The sequence below is a fragment of the Moschus berezovskii genome, chromosome 9 (assembly GCF_049115385.1).
Source record: "Moschus berezovskii isolate FMDL1 chromosome 9, NW_MosBer_1.0, whole genome shotgun sequence".
NCBI classification, from domain to species: domain Eukaryota; kingdom Metazoa; phylum Chordata; class Mammalia; order Artiodactyla; family Moschidae; genus Moschus; species Moschus berezovskii.
Genome location: NC_142468.1, coordinates 110,379,265 through 110,393,972, shown reverse-complemented (window position 1 = coordinate 110,393,972; position 14,708 = coordinate 110,379,265). Strand labels below are relative to the sequence as shown.

Sequence of the window (14,708 nt, the reverse complement as noted above, 5' to 3'; positions counted from 1 at the left end):
TTTTCTAATTAAGAACCAGTCCATTATTCCATGTCTGGTTCTAACTGTTGCTTCTTGATCTGCATACAGGTTTCTCAGGAGTCAGGTAAGATGTGATTACAATGATGAAATACAGTGGTAGGAGGGAAGATGGGAAAGATGCATGCATGTCTTGGGAGTAAAGAAAGGAAAACGAAATCATCCTCCTTTACAGATGGAAGTTAATGCCTAAATGGAAACTATTAAAATTGGCTAGCTCTTTCAATTATGTACAAGTATAAAACTGATAAAGTCCTTAAAAAAAAAAAAGGGCAAAGAAGGTGGACATAATTCACTGAAATGACTGTTTTTCACTTGGCTGGCAAAGAAGTAATTATTCACTGACTGCAACATGAACAAACAGCAACACGTACAGCAATAGTTGTGAAACCTTTTCTGACAATCCTATCGCCCTATCTCTAAAACAATTTGATTCTAGGCATCTTTCTGTGACAGATCTTTTACAGTGACTTCCCAGAATCCACTCTCAACTACTCACTTCCTTGTCTGCCACTCTATCAGGAATGAGAAGATTGTATTTCACTTTGCGCCAGAGTTCTTGACAATGAAACAAGTGAAAGTTGGCCAGGACAGGTTTTGAGAAATCCCTGCCTTTTTCAACACACTTTCCAGGAAATTTTTGCAGAGATTAACACCTGTGGCAGGCAGTTTTTATTGTGATCAAGCAAAAATTGTTATTTTTAACAATTAAAACTCAAAATTCAGAAAACTTAAATCATGACATCCGGTCCCATCACTTCATGGCAAATAGATGGGGAAACAGTGGAAACAGTGGCAGACTTTATTTTGGGGGGCTCCAAAGTCACTGCAGATGGTGACTGCAGCCATGAAATTAAAAGACACTTGCTCCTTGGAAGAAAAGCTATGACCAACCTAGATGGCATATTAAAAAGCAGAGACATTACTTTGCCGACAAAGGTCCGTCTAGTCAAAGCTGTGGTTTTTCCAGTGGTCATGTATGGATGTGAGAGCTGGACTATAAAGAAAGCTGAACGTTGAAGAATTGATGCCTTTGAACTGTGGTGTTGGAGAAGACTCTTGAGAGTCCCTTGGACTGCAAGGAGATCCAACCAGTCTGAAGGACATGAGTCCTAACTATTCATTGGAAGGACTGATGCTGAAGCTGAAACTCCAATACTTTGGCCACCTGATGTGAAGAACTGACTCATTAGAAAAGACCCTGATGCTGGGAAAGACTGAAGGTGGGAGAAGGGAACGACAGAAGTTGATGATTGGATGGTATCACCAACTCAGTGGACATGAGTTTGAGTAAACTCTGGAAGTTGGTGATGGACAGGGAGGCTGGTGCAGTCCATTGGGTCACAAAGAGTCGGACATGGAGTGACTGAACACCTGTGGCCGGCAATTTTTACAGTGGCTGGCCAAAAACTGTTATTTCACTAACACTTTATGGGTTATTACATTCAACAATTACACCTAACACACCTGTAAAATCATTTTCTTGAAACACTATATTCAATACACTTTTCTTTGGAAGCAAAGGAGCATTCTCCAGCACCATTTTCACTTCCCACTGCTGAATCAATCACTAAGGATTGTCTTTTTGTTGGTCTGATATTATCATTTACATCATTTGAATCAGAACTATATTCTGAAGAACTATCATCTGAGACACTAGTATTAATACATATGTCACTCAGAGAAAGTATCTACGTAAGATTCACTGAAAAATTCTTCACTCAAAATTTTGTGATGCTTCTTTCTCGAAAGTTTTACAGTATAAAGGTGTATTTATAGTACACACAGTATTGGAGCAAAAACCTGACACAGCACAATGTGAATGATAATGACAATCGTAAGTTGTTTGATGAACCCCTGATCAACCTATGAACTTCACACAGTGAGGTCAAGGGGGACAGATGTGGAACTCTGATGTGGTGTCGGGTCTGTCACCAGTCCTTTTACAAGTTTGTAACAACTGTAAGCATGTTGGAAACATGCCACAGATAGTGGAGTAGAGAGTTATGAGCGGAGAAGGCAATGGCACCCCACTCCAGTACTCTTGCCTGGAAAATCCCATGGACCGAGGAGCCTGGTGGGCTGCAGTCCATGGGGTCGCTAAGAGTCGGACACGACTGAGCGACTTCACTTTCACTTTTCACTTTCACGCACTGGAGAAGGAAATGGCAACCCACTCCAGTGTTCTTGCCTGGAGAATCCCAGGGACAGGGGAGCCTGGTGGGCTGCCGTCTATGGGGTTGCACAGAGTCAGACACAACTAAAGTGACTTAGTAGCAGCAGCAGAGGTATGAGGGCATCACTGAGCAACTGAATCAACACCTACAATAACTTCTGAGTTTCATGTTATTTAAAAATTTAATTCCTGTTTAAGTCCCTCATTCTTTTCTGTTATACAGCCATATTCCTAAGCGATACATTTTCCCAAAGATGGCTTTTCTGAATCATGTTTTACACCCCTGTATTTATTTGTAAGTTTGATATATAAACTGCTATACAATTATGTTCACTATAAGACATAATAACAACAGAAACTGTTGGAGAGAAAACCTAAGTAGCAATTCTAATACTTTCCCCTGCACACCGATGGATCATCTCATACAGCCTGGGTGTAATCCCTTTTAAAGTTCTGAAACTCTGGCTTCGTTTATTCTGTAATCACTTGGAATTGTTCCATCTCTAGCAATAAAAAAGGAATTGGGATTTGAAAGTTAAGAATTCACTCACAGGATTCAAAGAAGAGCTGCACTAGGCCTCAAGATGTGAATCAAATCTTAGCTCCTATCACCATCTGTACTTGTGTTTCTACTCCATATATAAAATTGAGAGAAACACTCCACTGGCCTGGCCTTGGTCACATCCTGTGGTCAGGGTGCAGTCCTATGACTGACAGCTCTTCCGGAAGCACAGTGAGTCAGAGAAGGCAGTCCCCCAGGAGATGCTCAGTAGACAAAAACAAAAGCTGGAGAATGAGTCTCTTAAATTTTACACAAAGTCACCACTTTTAGAACAGTGCTTTGGAATAAAGTCAGAATTATCAATCCACTTTAGTTTCTTGGAAGAATGTTTATCTCAAGGTGCTAAAACATAGATAATTTTAGAACTCCAATCTACACAATAAGCAAATCTTAAGCTGAAATTTCAGGACATGTCAACAAACCAGTAATTGATGAAATAACTCAATTATAAAGACTGATTAAAAGAATATGATCCACAGACTGCCTGTTCATAGACCTCCAAAAGGATTTAACTACCTTCCAGTTTTAGGTTCCACTCCCCATTTTATTCTCTTTATCTCCTCTACTGGCATTAATCAGTTCATAAGCAAAAGCTACAAAAAGTCAAGTTTCAAATTTTATTTCACTAAAATTAAAAAGATAAACAAAATGTGTATTTCAAATTTTATTAAACTCATTTATTTGAAACATGTTTACACAGAGGACAAACAGATATAGGATTTCAAGTAACTTATGGTAGAGCCCACTGTCCATTAAAGAATATGCTTCTTTCTTTCACAAAAACTCTGCATTAAGAGGCAAAAAAAAATTTATACTGCATAAGAGCTGGATGCAAACTTCTGATGTATATTTATTTCATTATCAACTCTGATGTTGAAGCTGGGAAGCACAAACGTTCACAGCTCAGTTAAATGATGCAAACAAAAAGCTTCCGCTTCTCTCAGATACAAATGAGAAGCGTCCGCTCACGTCTCTTACAGTAGTGTCACATCCTTGATGCTCAGACCAGGTCACTTCTTCTTCTTTCCTTTCCCTTTCTTACTTCCCTCTCCTTGCTGAAGACTTTGGTCACCACCTCCTGTTTTTTGTGTCCTTGTTTTCAGTTTAGGTATCATTTCTGCAGCATACAACATTACTGACTTACCTAGGAACCAGAAGTTAGGCTTAGAATATAAACTGAGAAACAAGATGTAAAAGGTCATCATACTTGAAAATCATAAAGTTCATGAAGTCATCACCACATCAAGAAAATAAGAATTTAAGAAGAAAAACTTAAATAACTAGGAAGACAATGATCTACAGAAGTGGGGACCATTCCGGGAGAAAATGTATTAAGGACAATGCTGAAATTAAATTCAAATGAACAAAACAAAAATTTAGAACACTCTATTTGAAATAAAAATTTTTACCCTGATCCTAGTAATTGACTTGAAGATCAAAGGAAATATCTAAACATAACAAAGTGGTAACAGAATCAGGCTGTTATTGTATCTTAAGCTAGGAAGTATACGCTTCAGAGTCTCCTAACAAAAATTCAATGTCATTAAGCTGTAAAAGATTTTTTAAGGAATAAAATGCTAAAGATAATGCAACAGTCTTCTCTGACCATCATATCCCTGGCACCACTCCTCACCGCCTGCTTACATTAGGGTAACCACTACCTTAAGACCTGGTGTTTTCTTCCAGTCTATTTCAAATATATATATACACACACACGGAGCCAAAGCAAAAACAAGACCCAGTTGTGGATGTGACTGGTGATAGAAGCAAGGTCTGATGCTGTAATGAGCAACTTGCATAGGAACCTGGAATGTTAGGTCCATGAATCAAGGCAAATTGGAAGTGGTCAAACAGGAGACCGCAAGAGTGAATGTCGACATTTTAGGAATCAGCAAACTAAAATGGACTGGAATGGATGAATTTAACTCAGATGACCACTATATCTACTACTGTGGGTAAGAATCCCTTAGAAGAAATGGAGTAGCCATCATGGTCAACAGAAGAGTCCAAAATGCAGTACCTGAATGCAATCTCAAAAACGACAGAATGATCTCTGTTCGTTTCCAAGGCAAACCATTCAATATCACAGTAATCCAAGTCTATGCCCCGATTAGTAATGCTGAAGAAGCTAAACGGTTCTATGAAGACCTACACGACCTTTTAGACCTAACACCCAAAAAAGATGTCCTTTTCATTATAGGGGACTGGAATGCAAAAGTAGAAGTCCAGAAACACCTGAAGTAACAGGTAAATTTGGCCTTGGAGTATAGCATGAAGCAGGGCAAAGGCTAATAGAGTTTTGCCAAGAGAACACACTTGTCAGAGCAAACACCCTCTTCCAACAACACAAGAGAAGGCTCTCACATGGACATCATCAGATGGTCAACACTGAAATTAGACTGATTATATTCTTTGCATCCAAAGATGGAGAACCTCTATACAGTCAGCAAAAACAAGTCCGGGAGCTGACTGTGGCTCAGATCATGAACTCCTTATTGCCAAATTCAGACTTAAATTGAAGAAAGTAGGGAAAACCACTAGGTCATTCAAGTATGACCTAAATCAAATCCCTAATGGTTATAGAGTGGAAGTGAGAAATAGATTTAAGGGACTAGATTTGATAGACACAGTGCCTGATGAACTATGGACAGAGGTTTGTGACATTGTATAGGAGACAGGGATCAAGACCATTCCCAAGGAAAAGAAATGCAAAAAAGCAGAATGGTTGTCTGAGGAGGCTTTAGAAATAGCTGTGAAAAGAAGAGAAGCGAAAAGCAAAGGAGAAAAGGAAAGATATACCCATTTGAATGCAGAGTTCCAAAGAACAGCAAGGAGAGATAAGAAAGCCTTCTTCAGTGATCAATGCAAAGAAAAACAATAGAATGGGCAAGATTAGAGATCTCTTCAAGAAAATGAGAGATAAAAAAAAAAAAAAAAGAAAATGAGAGATAGCAAGGGAACATTTCATGCAAAGATGGGCACAAAAAGGATAAAATGGTATGGACCTAACAGAAGCAGAAGATAGTAAGATGAGATGGCAAGAATACACAGAAGAACTGTACAAAAAAGAGCTTCTCAATGCAGATAACCATGATGGTGTGATCACTCACCTAGAGCCAGACATCCTGGAATGCGAAGTCAAGTGGGCATTAGGAAGCATCACTACGAACAAAGCTAGTGGAGGTGATGGAATTCCAGTGGAGCTATTTCAAATCCTGAAAGATGATGCTGTGAAAGTGCTGCACTCAGTATGTCAGCAAATTTGGAAAACTCAGCAGTGGCTGCAGGACTGGAAAAGGTCCCTTTTCATTCCAATCCCTAAGAAGGGATATGCCAAAGAATGCTGAAACTACCGCACAACTGCACTCATCTCACACGCTAGTAAAATAATGCTCAAAATTCTCCAAGCCAGGCTTCAACAATACATGAACCGTGATGTTCAAGCTGGATTTAGAAAAGGCAAAGGAACCAGAGATCAAATTGCCAATATCCACTTGATCATCGAAAAAGTAAAGAAAGTTCCAGAAAAACATCTATTTCTGTGTCATTGATTATGCCAAAGCCCTTGACTCTGTGGATCACAATAAACTGTGGAAAATTCTGAAAGAGATGGGAATACCAGACCACCTGACCTGCCTCTTGAGAAATCTGTATGTAGGTCAGGAAGCAACAGTTAGAACTGGACATGGAACAACAGACTGGTTCCAAATAGGAAAAGGAGTATATCAAGGCTGTATCTTGTCACCCTGCTTATTTAACTTAAATGTGGAGTACATCATGAGAAACGCTGGGCTGGATGAAGCACAAGCTGGGACCAAGATTGCCAGAAGAAATATCAAGAATGTCAGATAAGCAGACACCACCCTTATGGCAAAAAGTGAAGAAGAACTAAACAGCCTCTTGATGAAAGTGAAAGAGGAGAGTGAAAAAGTTGGCTTAAAGCTCAATATTCAGAAAACTAAGATCATGTCACCTAGTCCCATCATTTCATGGCAAACAGATGGAGAAACAGTGGAAACAATGGCAGACTTTATTATTTGGGACTCCAAAAATCACTGCTCATGGCGACTACAGCCATGAAATTAAAAGACGTTTATTCCTTGGGAGAAAAGTTATGACCATCCTAAAGAGCATATTAAAAAGCTGAGACGTTACTTTGCCAACAAAGGCCCATCTATTCAAGGCTATGGTTTTTCCAGTGGTCATGTATGGACGTGAGAGTTGGAGTATAAAGAAAGCTGAGCACCGAAGATTGATGGTTTTAACTATGGTGTTGGCGAAGACTCTTGAGAGCCCCTTGGACTGCCAAAGGAGATCCAATTAGTCCATCCTAAAGGAAATCAGTTCTGAATATTCATTGGAAGTACTGATGTTGAAGCTGAAACTCCAATAGTTTGGACACCTCATGCGAAGAGCTGAGTCATTTGAAAAGACCTTGATGCTGGGAAAGATTGAAGGCAGGACAGAAGGGGACGACAGAGGACGAGATGGTTGGATGGCATCACCTACTCAATGGAGATGAGTTTGGGTACACTCCGGGAGTTGGTGATGGACAGGGAGGCCTGGTGTGCTGTGGTCCATTGGGTCACAAAGAGCAGACACGACTGAGCAACTGAACTGATACACACGCACATATATAAAATCAATAAATAACACTTTATCCACATCTATCAATAAATAGTAATATTCTATATTTAAATTTACATGTTAGCAGCACCACACTGCATACTTCTTGCTTTTTTCCACTCAATACAGTGTTTCATATTTATCAATATTAGAAATGAGTAACAGACTGAAGCATTTCTGGATGTGGAATAGCAATAATATCTGACCATTTAAAAATTTCTCATTCTTAACCTGGGAACAACAACGGACTTCCATAGGTTCATAAAATGTTCATGTAACAATTTTTTTTGGAGAAACGATTACTAGGTTTCATCAAATTCTCAAATGTCCTTAACATAAAAGAAATTAAAAGCACTGTTTCTCTCTCTCCATCAGCAGTAGTCATTTTTCTAAATTAATTCACATAATGCAAATTATGTTTCTGACTTGTCAAAATGTCAGTTGTAGAACATTTTTGACAATGTAGAGGAATAACCTATCCCAAACTTCATTCATTCATTAAAAAAAGCTTACGTGATGGGAACTGTACAAGACAGAGGCTGCCATCTTCCTGTCTGAGCTGGACCCGGACTCTGCCCCTGTACTGAAGATCACGATTCCATTCTCTAGAGTACATTTTATTTTTCTTAACAGAAAGAAATAAAAACAAGATTTATGAAAGTTATCACATCAATGAAATGAGTATGGAAGTTAGTGAATGAAGAACTGTATCATACCTCAAGAAATACATTAAGTCCAACTGCTGCACATACATCTTGAATCTCTGTAGCTGTGGGATTTTCAACAGCCTGAAATGTTAAAGATGAAAACAGTAAATAGCTCGGCTTTAAGTGGATACTGCTACACTGTTGTATAAACCATTTCAAACACTATGAATAAAACACATACCAAGACCCTTGGTTTCCTTTAAAAAAAAAAAAAAAAACAAACTAGGTACAGCTGTTTCAACTGTAATTTTTAAATTCCTGGGACTCACATATTCAGATTTTGTGTCCATTTCCCTTCCATGAGAAAATAAACTTCTCAAGGTTAAGGACTGCTTTGTTCACTGATATATTCACCTGGCATAATGCTTGGAACATAGGTTTCAATGAATACTGGTTAAACAACTATTACAGACACAACAACTTTAGAAAACTGTTTGGCAGAATCTGTGGAAGTAAAATAAATTCATTCTTTATGGCCATGCAATTCCACTGCAAGGTATATACCCCCCCCAAAAATACAAATTACACAATCTCAAGAAGCATTATTTATAACAGCCTCAAACTAAAAACAACCCAACTATTTGTCAATAGTAAAATGGACTGTGGTACATTCACACAATGCAATACTATAGAGCAGTAGTTTTCAGCAAGGTAATCTTGCACCCTGACACTTAGTGCTTGGAGACATTTTTGATCATCACAACTAAGGTTGGGTAGGGCACTGGCTTCCAGTGGGTAGATGACAAGGAAGCTGCTCAGAGACCCAGACAGCACAGGACAGAACTCACAACCATGAACTATCTGGCTCAAAATGTGAACAGTGCTGCTGTTGGGAAACCCTACAACAGGGAGACGAGATTTAACAAACTATACTCAAAAGTGCAGGTAAACCTCGTAAGTTTAACATTCATTGAAATAAGACAGACATAAAAGCACATAGCGTGTGATGCCATTTAAATAAAATAAAAAAACAAGCAATAGTAATCTATGGTATTGGAAGTCAGGACAGTGGTCATCCTTTGTTACGACTCTATGTGCAGGGGATACCGACTCGGGGTGGGGTGGAGGGGGACATAAAGGAATCTTTCTGGGTGCTAGTAATGTTTTGCTTTTTTTTGATTTGGGTACTTGGTTAACCATGTGCTCTTACTTCATGAAAATTAATCAAGAAAAACACTTAAGATTTATGTATGTAAGCTATCAATAAAGTCAAAAGTAATTCAATCATTCTCCAAATTATCTGAAAGCCTGCTACCAGAGGCCTCTGTCAAAGTGGCTTGATGTCAGGCATTTTTCTGATCAGTGCTTTGGCATCTTCTCCTTTACCCTGTAGCAGGAAAGCAGACTTTACATATTTAAGCAGCAAAATGGGAGATATTAAATAACACAAAAATAATGTATTGCTTTAGTCCAAGTTCCTTAAATCCATTAGATTACAAAATGTAAATCAGTCTTAAAAAATAGGATATAACATTAATTTTGAAAATAAAAAGCTACAAAGATCCCTTCACTTGGCTCTAGGCTCTTTCTAAACTTAAGACAGTAGGCCAACTAAGAACTTGGGTTTTTCTATTGAAACAGCACAAAGGAGAAATAATTTAAGACTATAAACACCTACTTTAAAAAAGTGTTAATTTTAGAGTAACTTAATCCAAGTTAAAAGGATGATGATGATGATAAGGGGCCTAAAACTGTAAAACTCAACACATCTGAATTTTCTGCAAGTCTTGTTTAAAATAAAAAACTCAACTACATTCTGGACATGATATTGTACAGTGCCATAATTTTGGTTTCCTTTATTAAGGAGAAGATTGTCATAACACTGGTTTAAAAAAAGAAAAAAATGTGCAAACCCTACAACACCCCACTCCCAAACTGTTTCAAACAAAGGCTCATGAAGAATCACTTAAAAAGCAGCCTAGTCGTTGGCTGCTTGTTCTCCTTGGGCCTCAAACAATGCAGCAGAGTAAAAGAAGTCTTTGTGGCCTAACAGGACAACCTGCCCAGGTCCTCGTTGCAAAGCATGCTTACCTTACTTATGGGGATTCGCCGCCCCTCCGCGATGGTCTTCTTGTTATTTAAATAAGCAGGATAAATACAAATGAACCTGCCACAGGAAAAGCCCAGCTGGTATCATTAGAGCAATATTTCCGCAAATTCATTCATTCTTTCACCATCATCAAGATTGCCGGTGCACCAATACTATTATTCAGTTCAGTTCAGTCGCTCAGTCGCGTCCGACTCTGCGACCCCAGGGACCGCAGCACGCCAGGCTTCCCTGTCCATCACCAACTCCCGGAGCCTGCTCAAACTCGTGTCCATCGCGTCAGTGATGCTCCCCTCTATTTAAAAACCGAACTTTAACTTATTACCTTAGATGAAAAAAACATCACTTGCAAGACAAAGCTTTTTTAAAAAAAGAAAAGAAAACAATACCGGAACTGTTCATTTAATACAACAGCCCGTCAAAAGCTTCTGAGGGCGGGCTCCGCTCTCACAGGCCAACGATTGAAAAAAAAGTTGTCCCTTAACGACTCCTTACTGCCACCCACGGAGCTCCCAATATCCGTGTCAAGCACAGGTAAACATCGAGCTACGTAAAGTTGGAAGCTAGGGTCCTGCAAACGGCGGCCTCCGGGAGGTACAGACGCCCGAGAACAGGGCCAGGGCCTAGCTCCCTCTGAGGAGCCTTCCTTAGGGCTGGGGAAGGAGGCGCAGAGCCGGCGGGTTTGCCCCAAGTCGCTTCCTCTTTCCGAACTCACCTGTCCTGGTCGGCCGGGGACCGCGCCGCGGCGCAAGCCATCTTCACCCGGGTGCAGACAGCGTCCACGCCCAGACAGCACCCGGGCCGGGCCTGCAGCTAAAAACCTTGCCGGAGCTCAGCTCTCAGGGTCCCAGACCATCCCGTTTCCGGCGGAAGTCCCGCCCGCCGGAACGCCTACTCGCCGGGGCTCTCTGGTTCCTGACGTGGCGTTGAAGTCCCTTCCTCTCGCGAGAGGGTACATGAACGTGACTGTGTGCAGAAACCAGCCTTTGGAACGCTTGCGCCGTCGCTACAATTGGTTTGCGCTTTCACGCCCCGCCTACCCCCCCCGCTTTTTTTAGCTACTTTCGGTTTGAGTGTGCATGTTGCATGCTTGTCTCATCCTTAGAGTACGGCTCAACACCGCGGGTTATCTGTGAGTTCTGAGCAAGTTGTTAGAGTAGGCAAGGAAATGCCCTGTTTGTTTAATCTTTAACCGCTCCTGGGCCCTGCAGCTTGCTTTCAACTTGGCAAAAATGGATTTTTTTAGTGGTGGAACTAGCAAAATTACTGGCACTTTTCAGTGTTCCGTGTAAATGTTAGGAATTCGACTATACACTTTTCAGAATCTCTACCCTAAAATTAAACTCAGTGGTAAAGACTCCTTGCACATGGCTTGGATCCGTGGGTTAGGATAGCAAATAGCAACCCACTTCAGTAGTCTTCAGATCTTTATCTTGGTGTGGGAGGGTAGACTCTAAGTAAAATTTCTCTTGGTGAAACTGTTTCACTACAAATCCTTTAAGGCATTTGAACACAAGCAGTACTGCTTTCGGAGAAGGCAATGGCAACCCACTCCAGTACTCTTGCCTGGAAAATCCCATGGACCGAGGAGCCTGGTGGGCTGCAGTCCATGGGGTCGCTAAGAGTCGGACACGACTGAGCGACTTCACTTTCACTTTTCACTTTCATGCATTGGAGAAGGAAATGGCAACCCACTCCAGTGTTCTTGCCTGGAAAATCCCGGGGATGGGGGAGCCTGTTGGGCTAACGTCTATGGGGTCGCACAGAGTCGGACACGACTGAAGCGACTTAGCAGCAGCAGCAGTACTGCTTTGGTACTGTGAGGAGAAGTGTTACACTAAATCCCAAAGTGGAGGACAAGTGTTCTTCCCACTTCTGTAGGGACAGGGTGCAGCTTTTGGAACCAAGAACTGACAGGATGGCACTCAGTATGGTGCCTCTCACTTAGGCACCACAAAGCTTCTGGCTGACGTCTGATGGAGAGCAGTGTTTTGGTAGGTCTGGTTGGTTTGTAAAGAGTAAGGTGAGAACATTCAATGAACTGAAGACTCAAGATTGAAAAGACTCGGTATTAAAAGACAGGGCTGTGGAAAAAAAGACACACAGCTGGGCTTATGCTAGTAAAATTACTTTATTTCAAGGATTAAAAACAAAACCCTAAGAACACAAGGTAGGAAATAAGTTTTCTATAGGGGAAACAGAACTCAGCCTGATAACGGAAATTTTTAGCCGCAGTAAACATTAGAAGAGTTTTGAAGAAAATGAAATGTGACTAAAGTTGTGACTCAAATTATCCTTCATGTGAGGGCAAAAGAAAAACAATTTTAAACAAGCAAGGATTGAGAAAGTATATTCCCAACCTAGCTTTTCTGGAAAACAAACACACACACACACACACTATTTAAGGACATACTCCAGCCAAACCAAATTATATTAACACAAAGAAGAAAGTGTTTCCGCTATGCAATACAGAGGAAACGGTGAACACTTACATCTAATATAAGTAAATTCAAACAATTTAATAATTTATATAAAGTGATGGTGAAGATAACTGCGATTGTTGAAAAGATTCTGAAAATTAAAAACAAGTGCATGCATTGTTACTGAACACAGATTTTATAAAGAACTTAGATTTCAACTGAAATAGTGTATGTCTGTTTCTAAAACCGTCGCCTGTCGCATCACCAGGGCCACAGGACCCTGACTTCCTGCAATTTTTCCTGTTCTGTCTCTTGTGCTCACATCTCTGATCCTCCACCCCCCATTCCTGGGCACCCCCCAAACCCCGAGTTCTTGCCTCTCTTAAGCACACCTATGCGATTTTCTCTAACCCTCCTCCCACTAAACTCCAGGCTTGGCTTTACAGATCCCAAACCCATCAAGGTCCGCAGCTAAACAAAAGGACTTTTCAAGAATTTTATCTTAGCCAGAGTCCCCCTTTCTGGAAGGAAGTTGTGGTTTTAAGTAGTAACTCTCCTTTGGTTGTGTGTAGACCAAGTCATCTGTCAAACACTGACCCTGTCACTGGCTCCAGTTGTTGTCAGTCTCTTTGTGTTTGTAATTTTGTTTCACACACTTGATGCTTTATCATTTGATGTTCAAAGAAAGTCATAACTTGTTCATCTTCTTTTCATTGTTTGATGCCTTTCATCTGGAATTATACTTTGACATACATTTACCTATACTGCTTTCTTTGCATTTGCCTGTGTGTAGTTGTGCTTTTAGTTTTGTCCAGTCTGGATCATTTTAGGTGTATATTTTACTAATGGCATATAGGTAAAGGATTTTTCTTTTTTACTTGACTCCAACTTTACCATATGTGCTTAATCCACTCATTATTTGTTATTACTGTCATTTTATGCTTTTTTGTGGCTAATTCTCCCTCTCCCCTTTTTCCTATTCTTTGATATCCTGTTCTTGTATTCATAGTTATTTTGACTAATGATTTGGATGGAAAGCTTTCTTTTTAACATTGGCGTTAGCACTAAGTAGAAAAATTGAACTTGTATTTTTCCAAGTTAAAAGTAAAATAGTATCTTTTGACACTGCCTACTTAAAAGAGTAGAAATTTAGCATGCTTCTATGTCTTCTCCCAGTTTGGGGTGGAATAATGTGGAATTTAAATTAAGCATTTAATCTTTTCAGTTCTGACTTCCGTGTACATTCACATTGAGATTCATTATCAGATTAACCACAGTTACTTACAGTAATAACCAGTTATTCAGTCCTAAGGTTTTATTGCTCAAACTGTTTCCTTAATACGTTCCCATTTAATTGCTCAGGCAGCAGGAGTACTATGGTAGGAGGTATGTCATGGATTCTGGTTTCCCAGTCGTGCCTTTGAAATGCCCCTTGTAGGTTTGGAGAATTCATGTCCTAGGCATTCAGCTTCCTCAATGGAGAAACCAAAACACTGAGCTTTCCCAGGCCCTATAGGCATACGACACAGCTTCTGCCAACAGTATCTGCTCAGCGAGACTGCAGTCCAGAATTGAGTGGTGTGATGAGGCAAGTGCTGAATATATTCTTAATTTACGGGGAGGGTGGAGTCAGAGGGCTCCAGAGTTGACACGTAATAACTGGGTTTTTCTGAAGCAGCCTCACAGTATGGTTTGAGTATTGTTTCTGCAGTGGTTTCCAAGCCTGATTTTCTGACCCTCATACAGCTCCTGTGAGCTGATTCCTTAAATGAGTGTCTCCTCTTTTAGAGAAAGTCTTGTTGTTAACAACTGTAACAAGAATCCCAAATGATACAAGTGTTTCAGATAAATTAAGTGCTGGTTTGGCAGGTTTCAGAATTCTTAGGGAATATTTCCATTTGCTTCCAAATGGTACATATATTGTCCTATAGATTTATTTTTTTGGCATTCAGTATTTCAGAGAAGAAATCTGATGCCAATCTATTTTTTTCTTTGTAGGCAGCCTTTTCCTCTTTCCCCACAGATGATTTTAAGAAAGAACAATTTAAAGAAAGCAAGCTTTCTTTATATTAAAAAAAAAAAACAAAAACACTAAACTGTGTCTAAATAGTTTTCTGTTTCAAGTTTAAAGTGGGTTTGAAAGTTCACAAAT

The 14,708-nt window shown here is 40.0% G+C and overlaps 1 protein-coding gene across 1 annotated transcript; it reads right to left on the bottom strand.

Moving 5' to 3' along the window:
* Positions 1 to 3,418: 3,418 nt before the first annotated feature.
* On the bottom strand, positions 3,419 to 11,018 carry SRP19 (signal recognition particle 19). The gene is made up of 5 exons (XM_055436657.1): positions 10,852 to 11,018; positions 10,121 to 10,196; positions 8,099 to 8,170; positions 7,896 to 8,007; positions 3,419 to 3,900 (listed from the first exon to the last, which is right to left on the bottom strand). Exons 1-5 carry the CDS (start codon positions 10,890 to 10,892, stop codon positions 3,767 to 3,769), a joined length of 435 nt encoding a protein of 144 aa, XP_055292632.1. The 5' UTR covers positions 10,893 to 11,018; the 3' UTR covers positions 3,419 to 3,766.
* Positions 11,019 to 14,708: the final 3,690 nt, after the last annotated feature.

Bases quoted from the DNA above. Each gene is read 5' to 3' on its own strand.
- SRP19 (XM_055436657.1), bottom strand. From the start codon at position 10,892: ATGGCTTGCGCCGCGGCGCGGTCCCCGGCCGACCAGGACAG. The intron at 10,197-10,851 runs GTGAGTTCGGAA...TTCCTGTGGCAG, and splicing joins TCCCCGGCCGACCAGGACAG to GTTCATTTGTATTTATCCTG. The intron at 8,171-10,120 runs GTAAGCATGCTT...TTAACATTTCAG, and splicing joins GGCGAATCCCCATAAGTAAG to GCTGTTGAAAATCCCACAGC.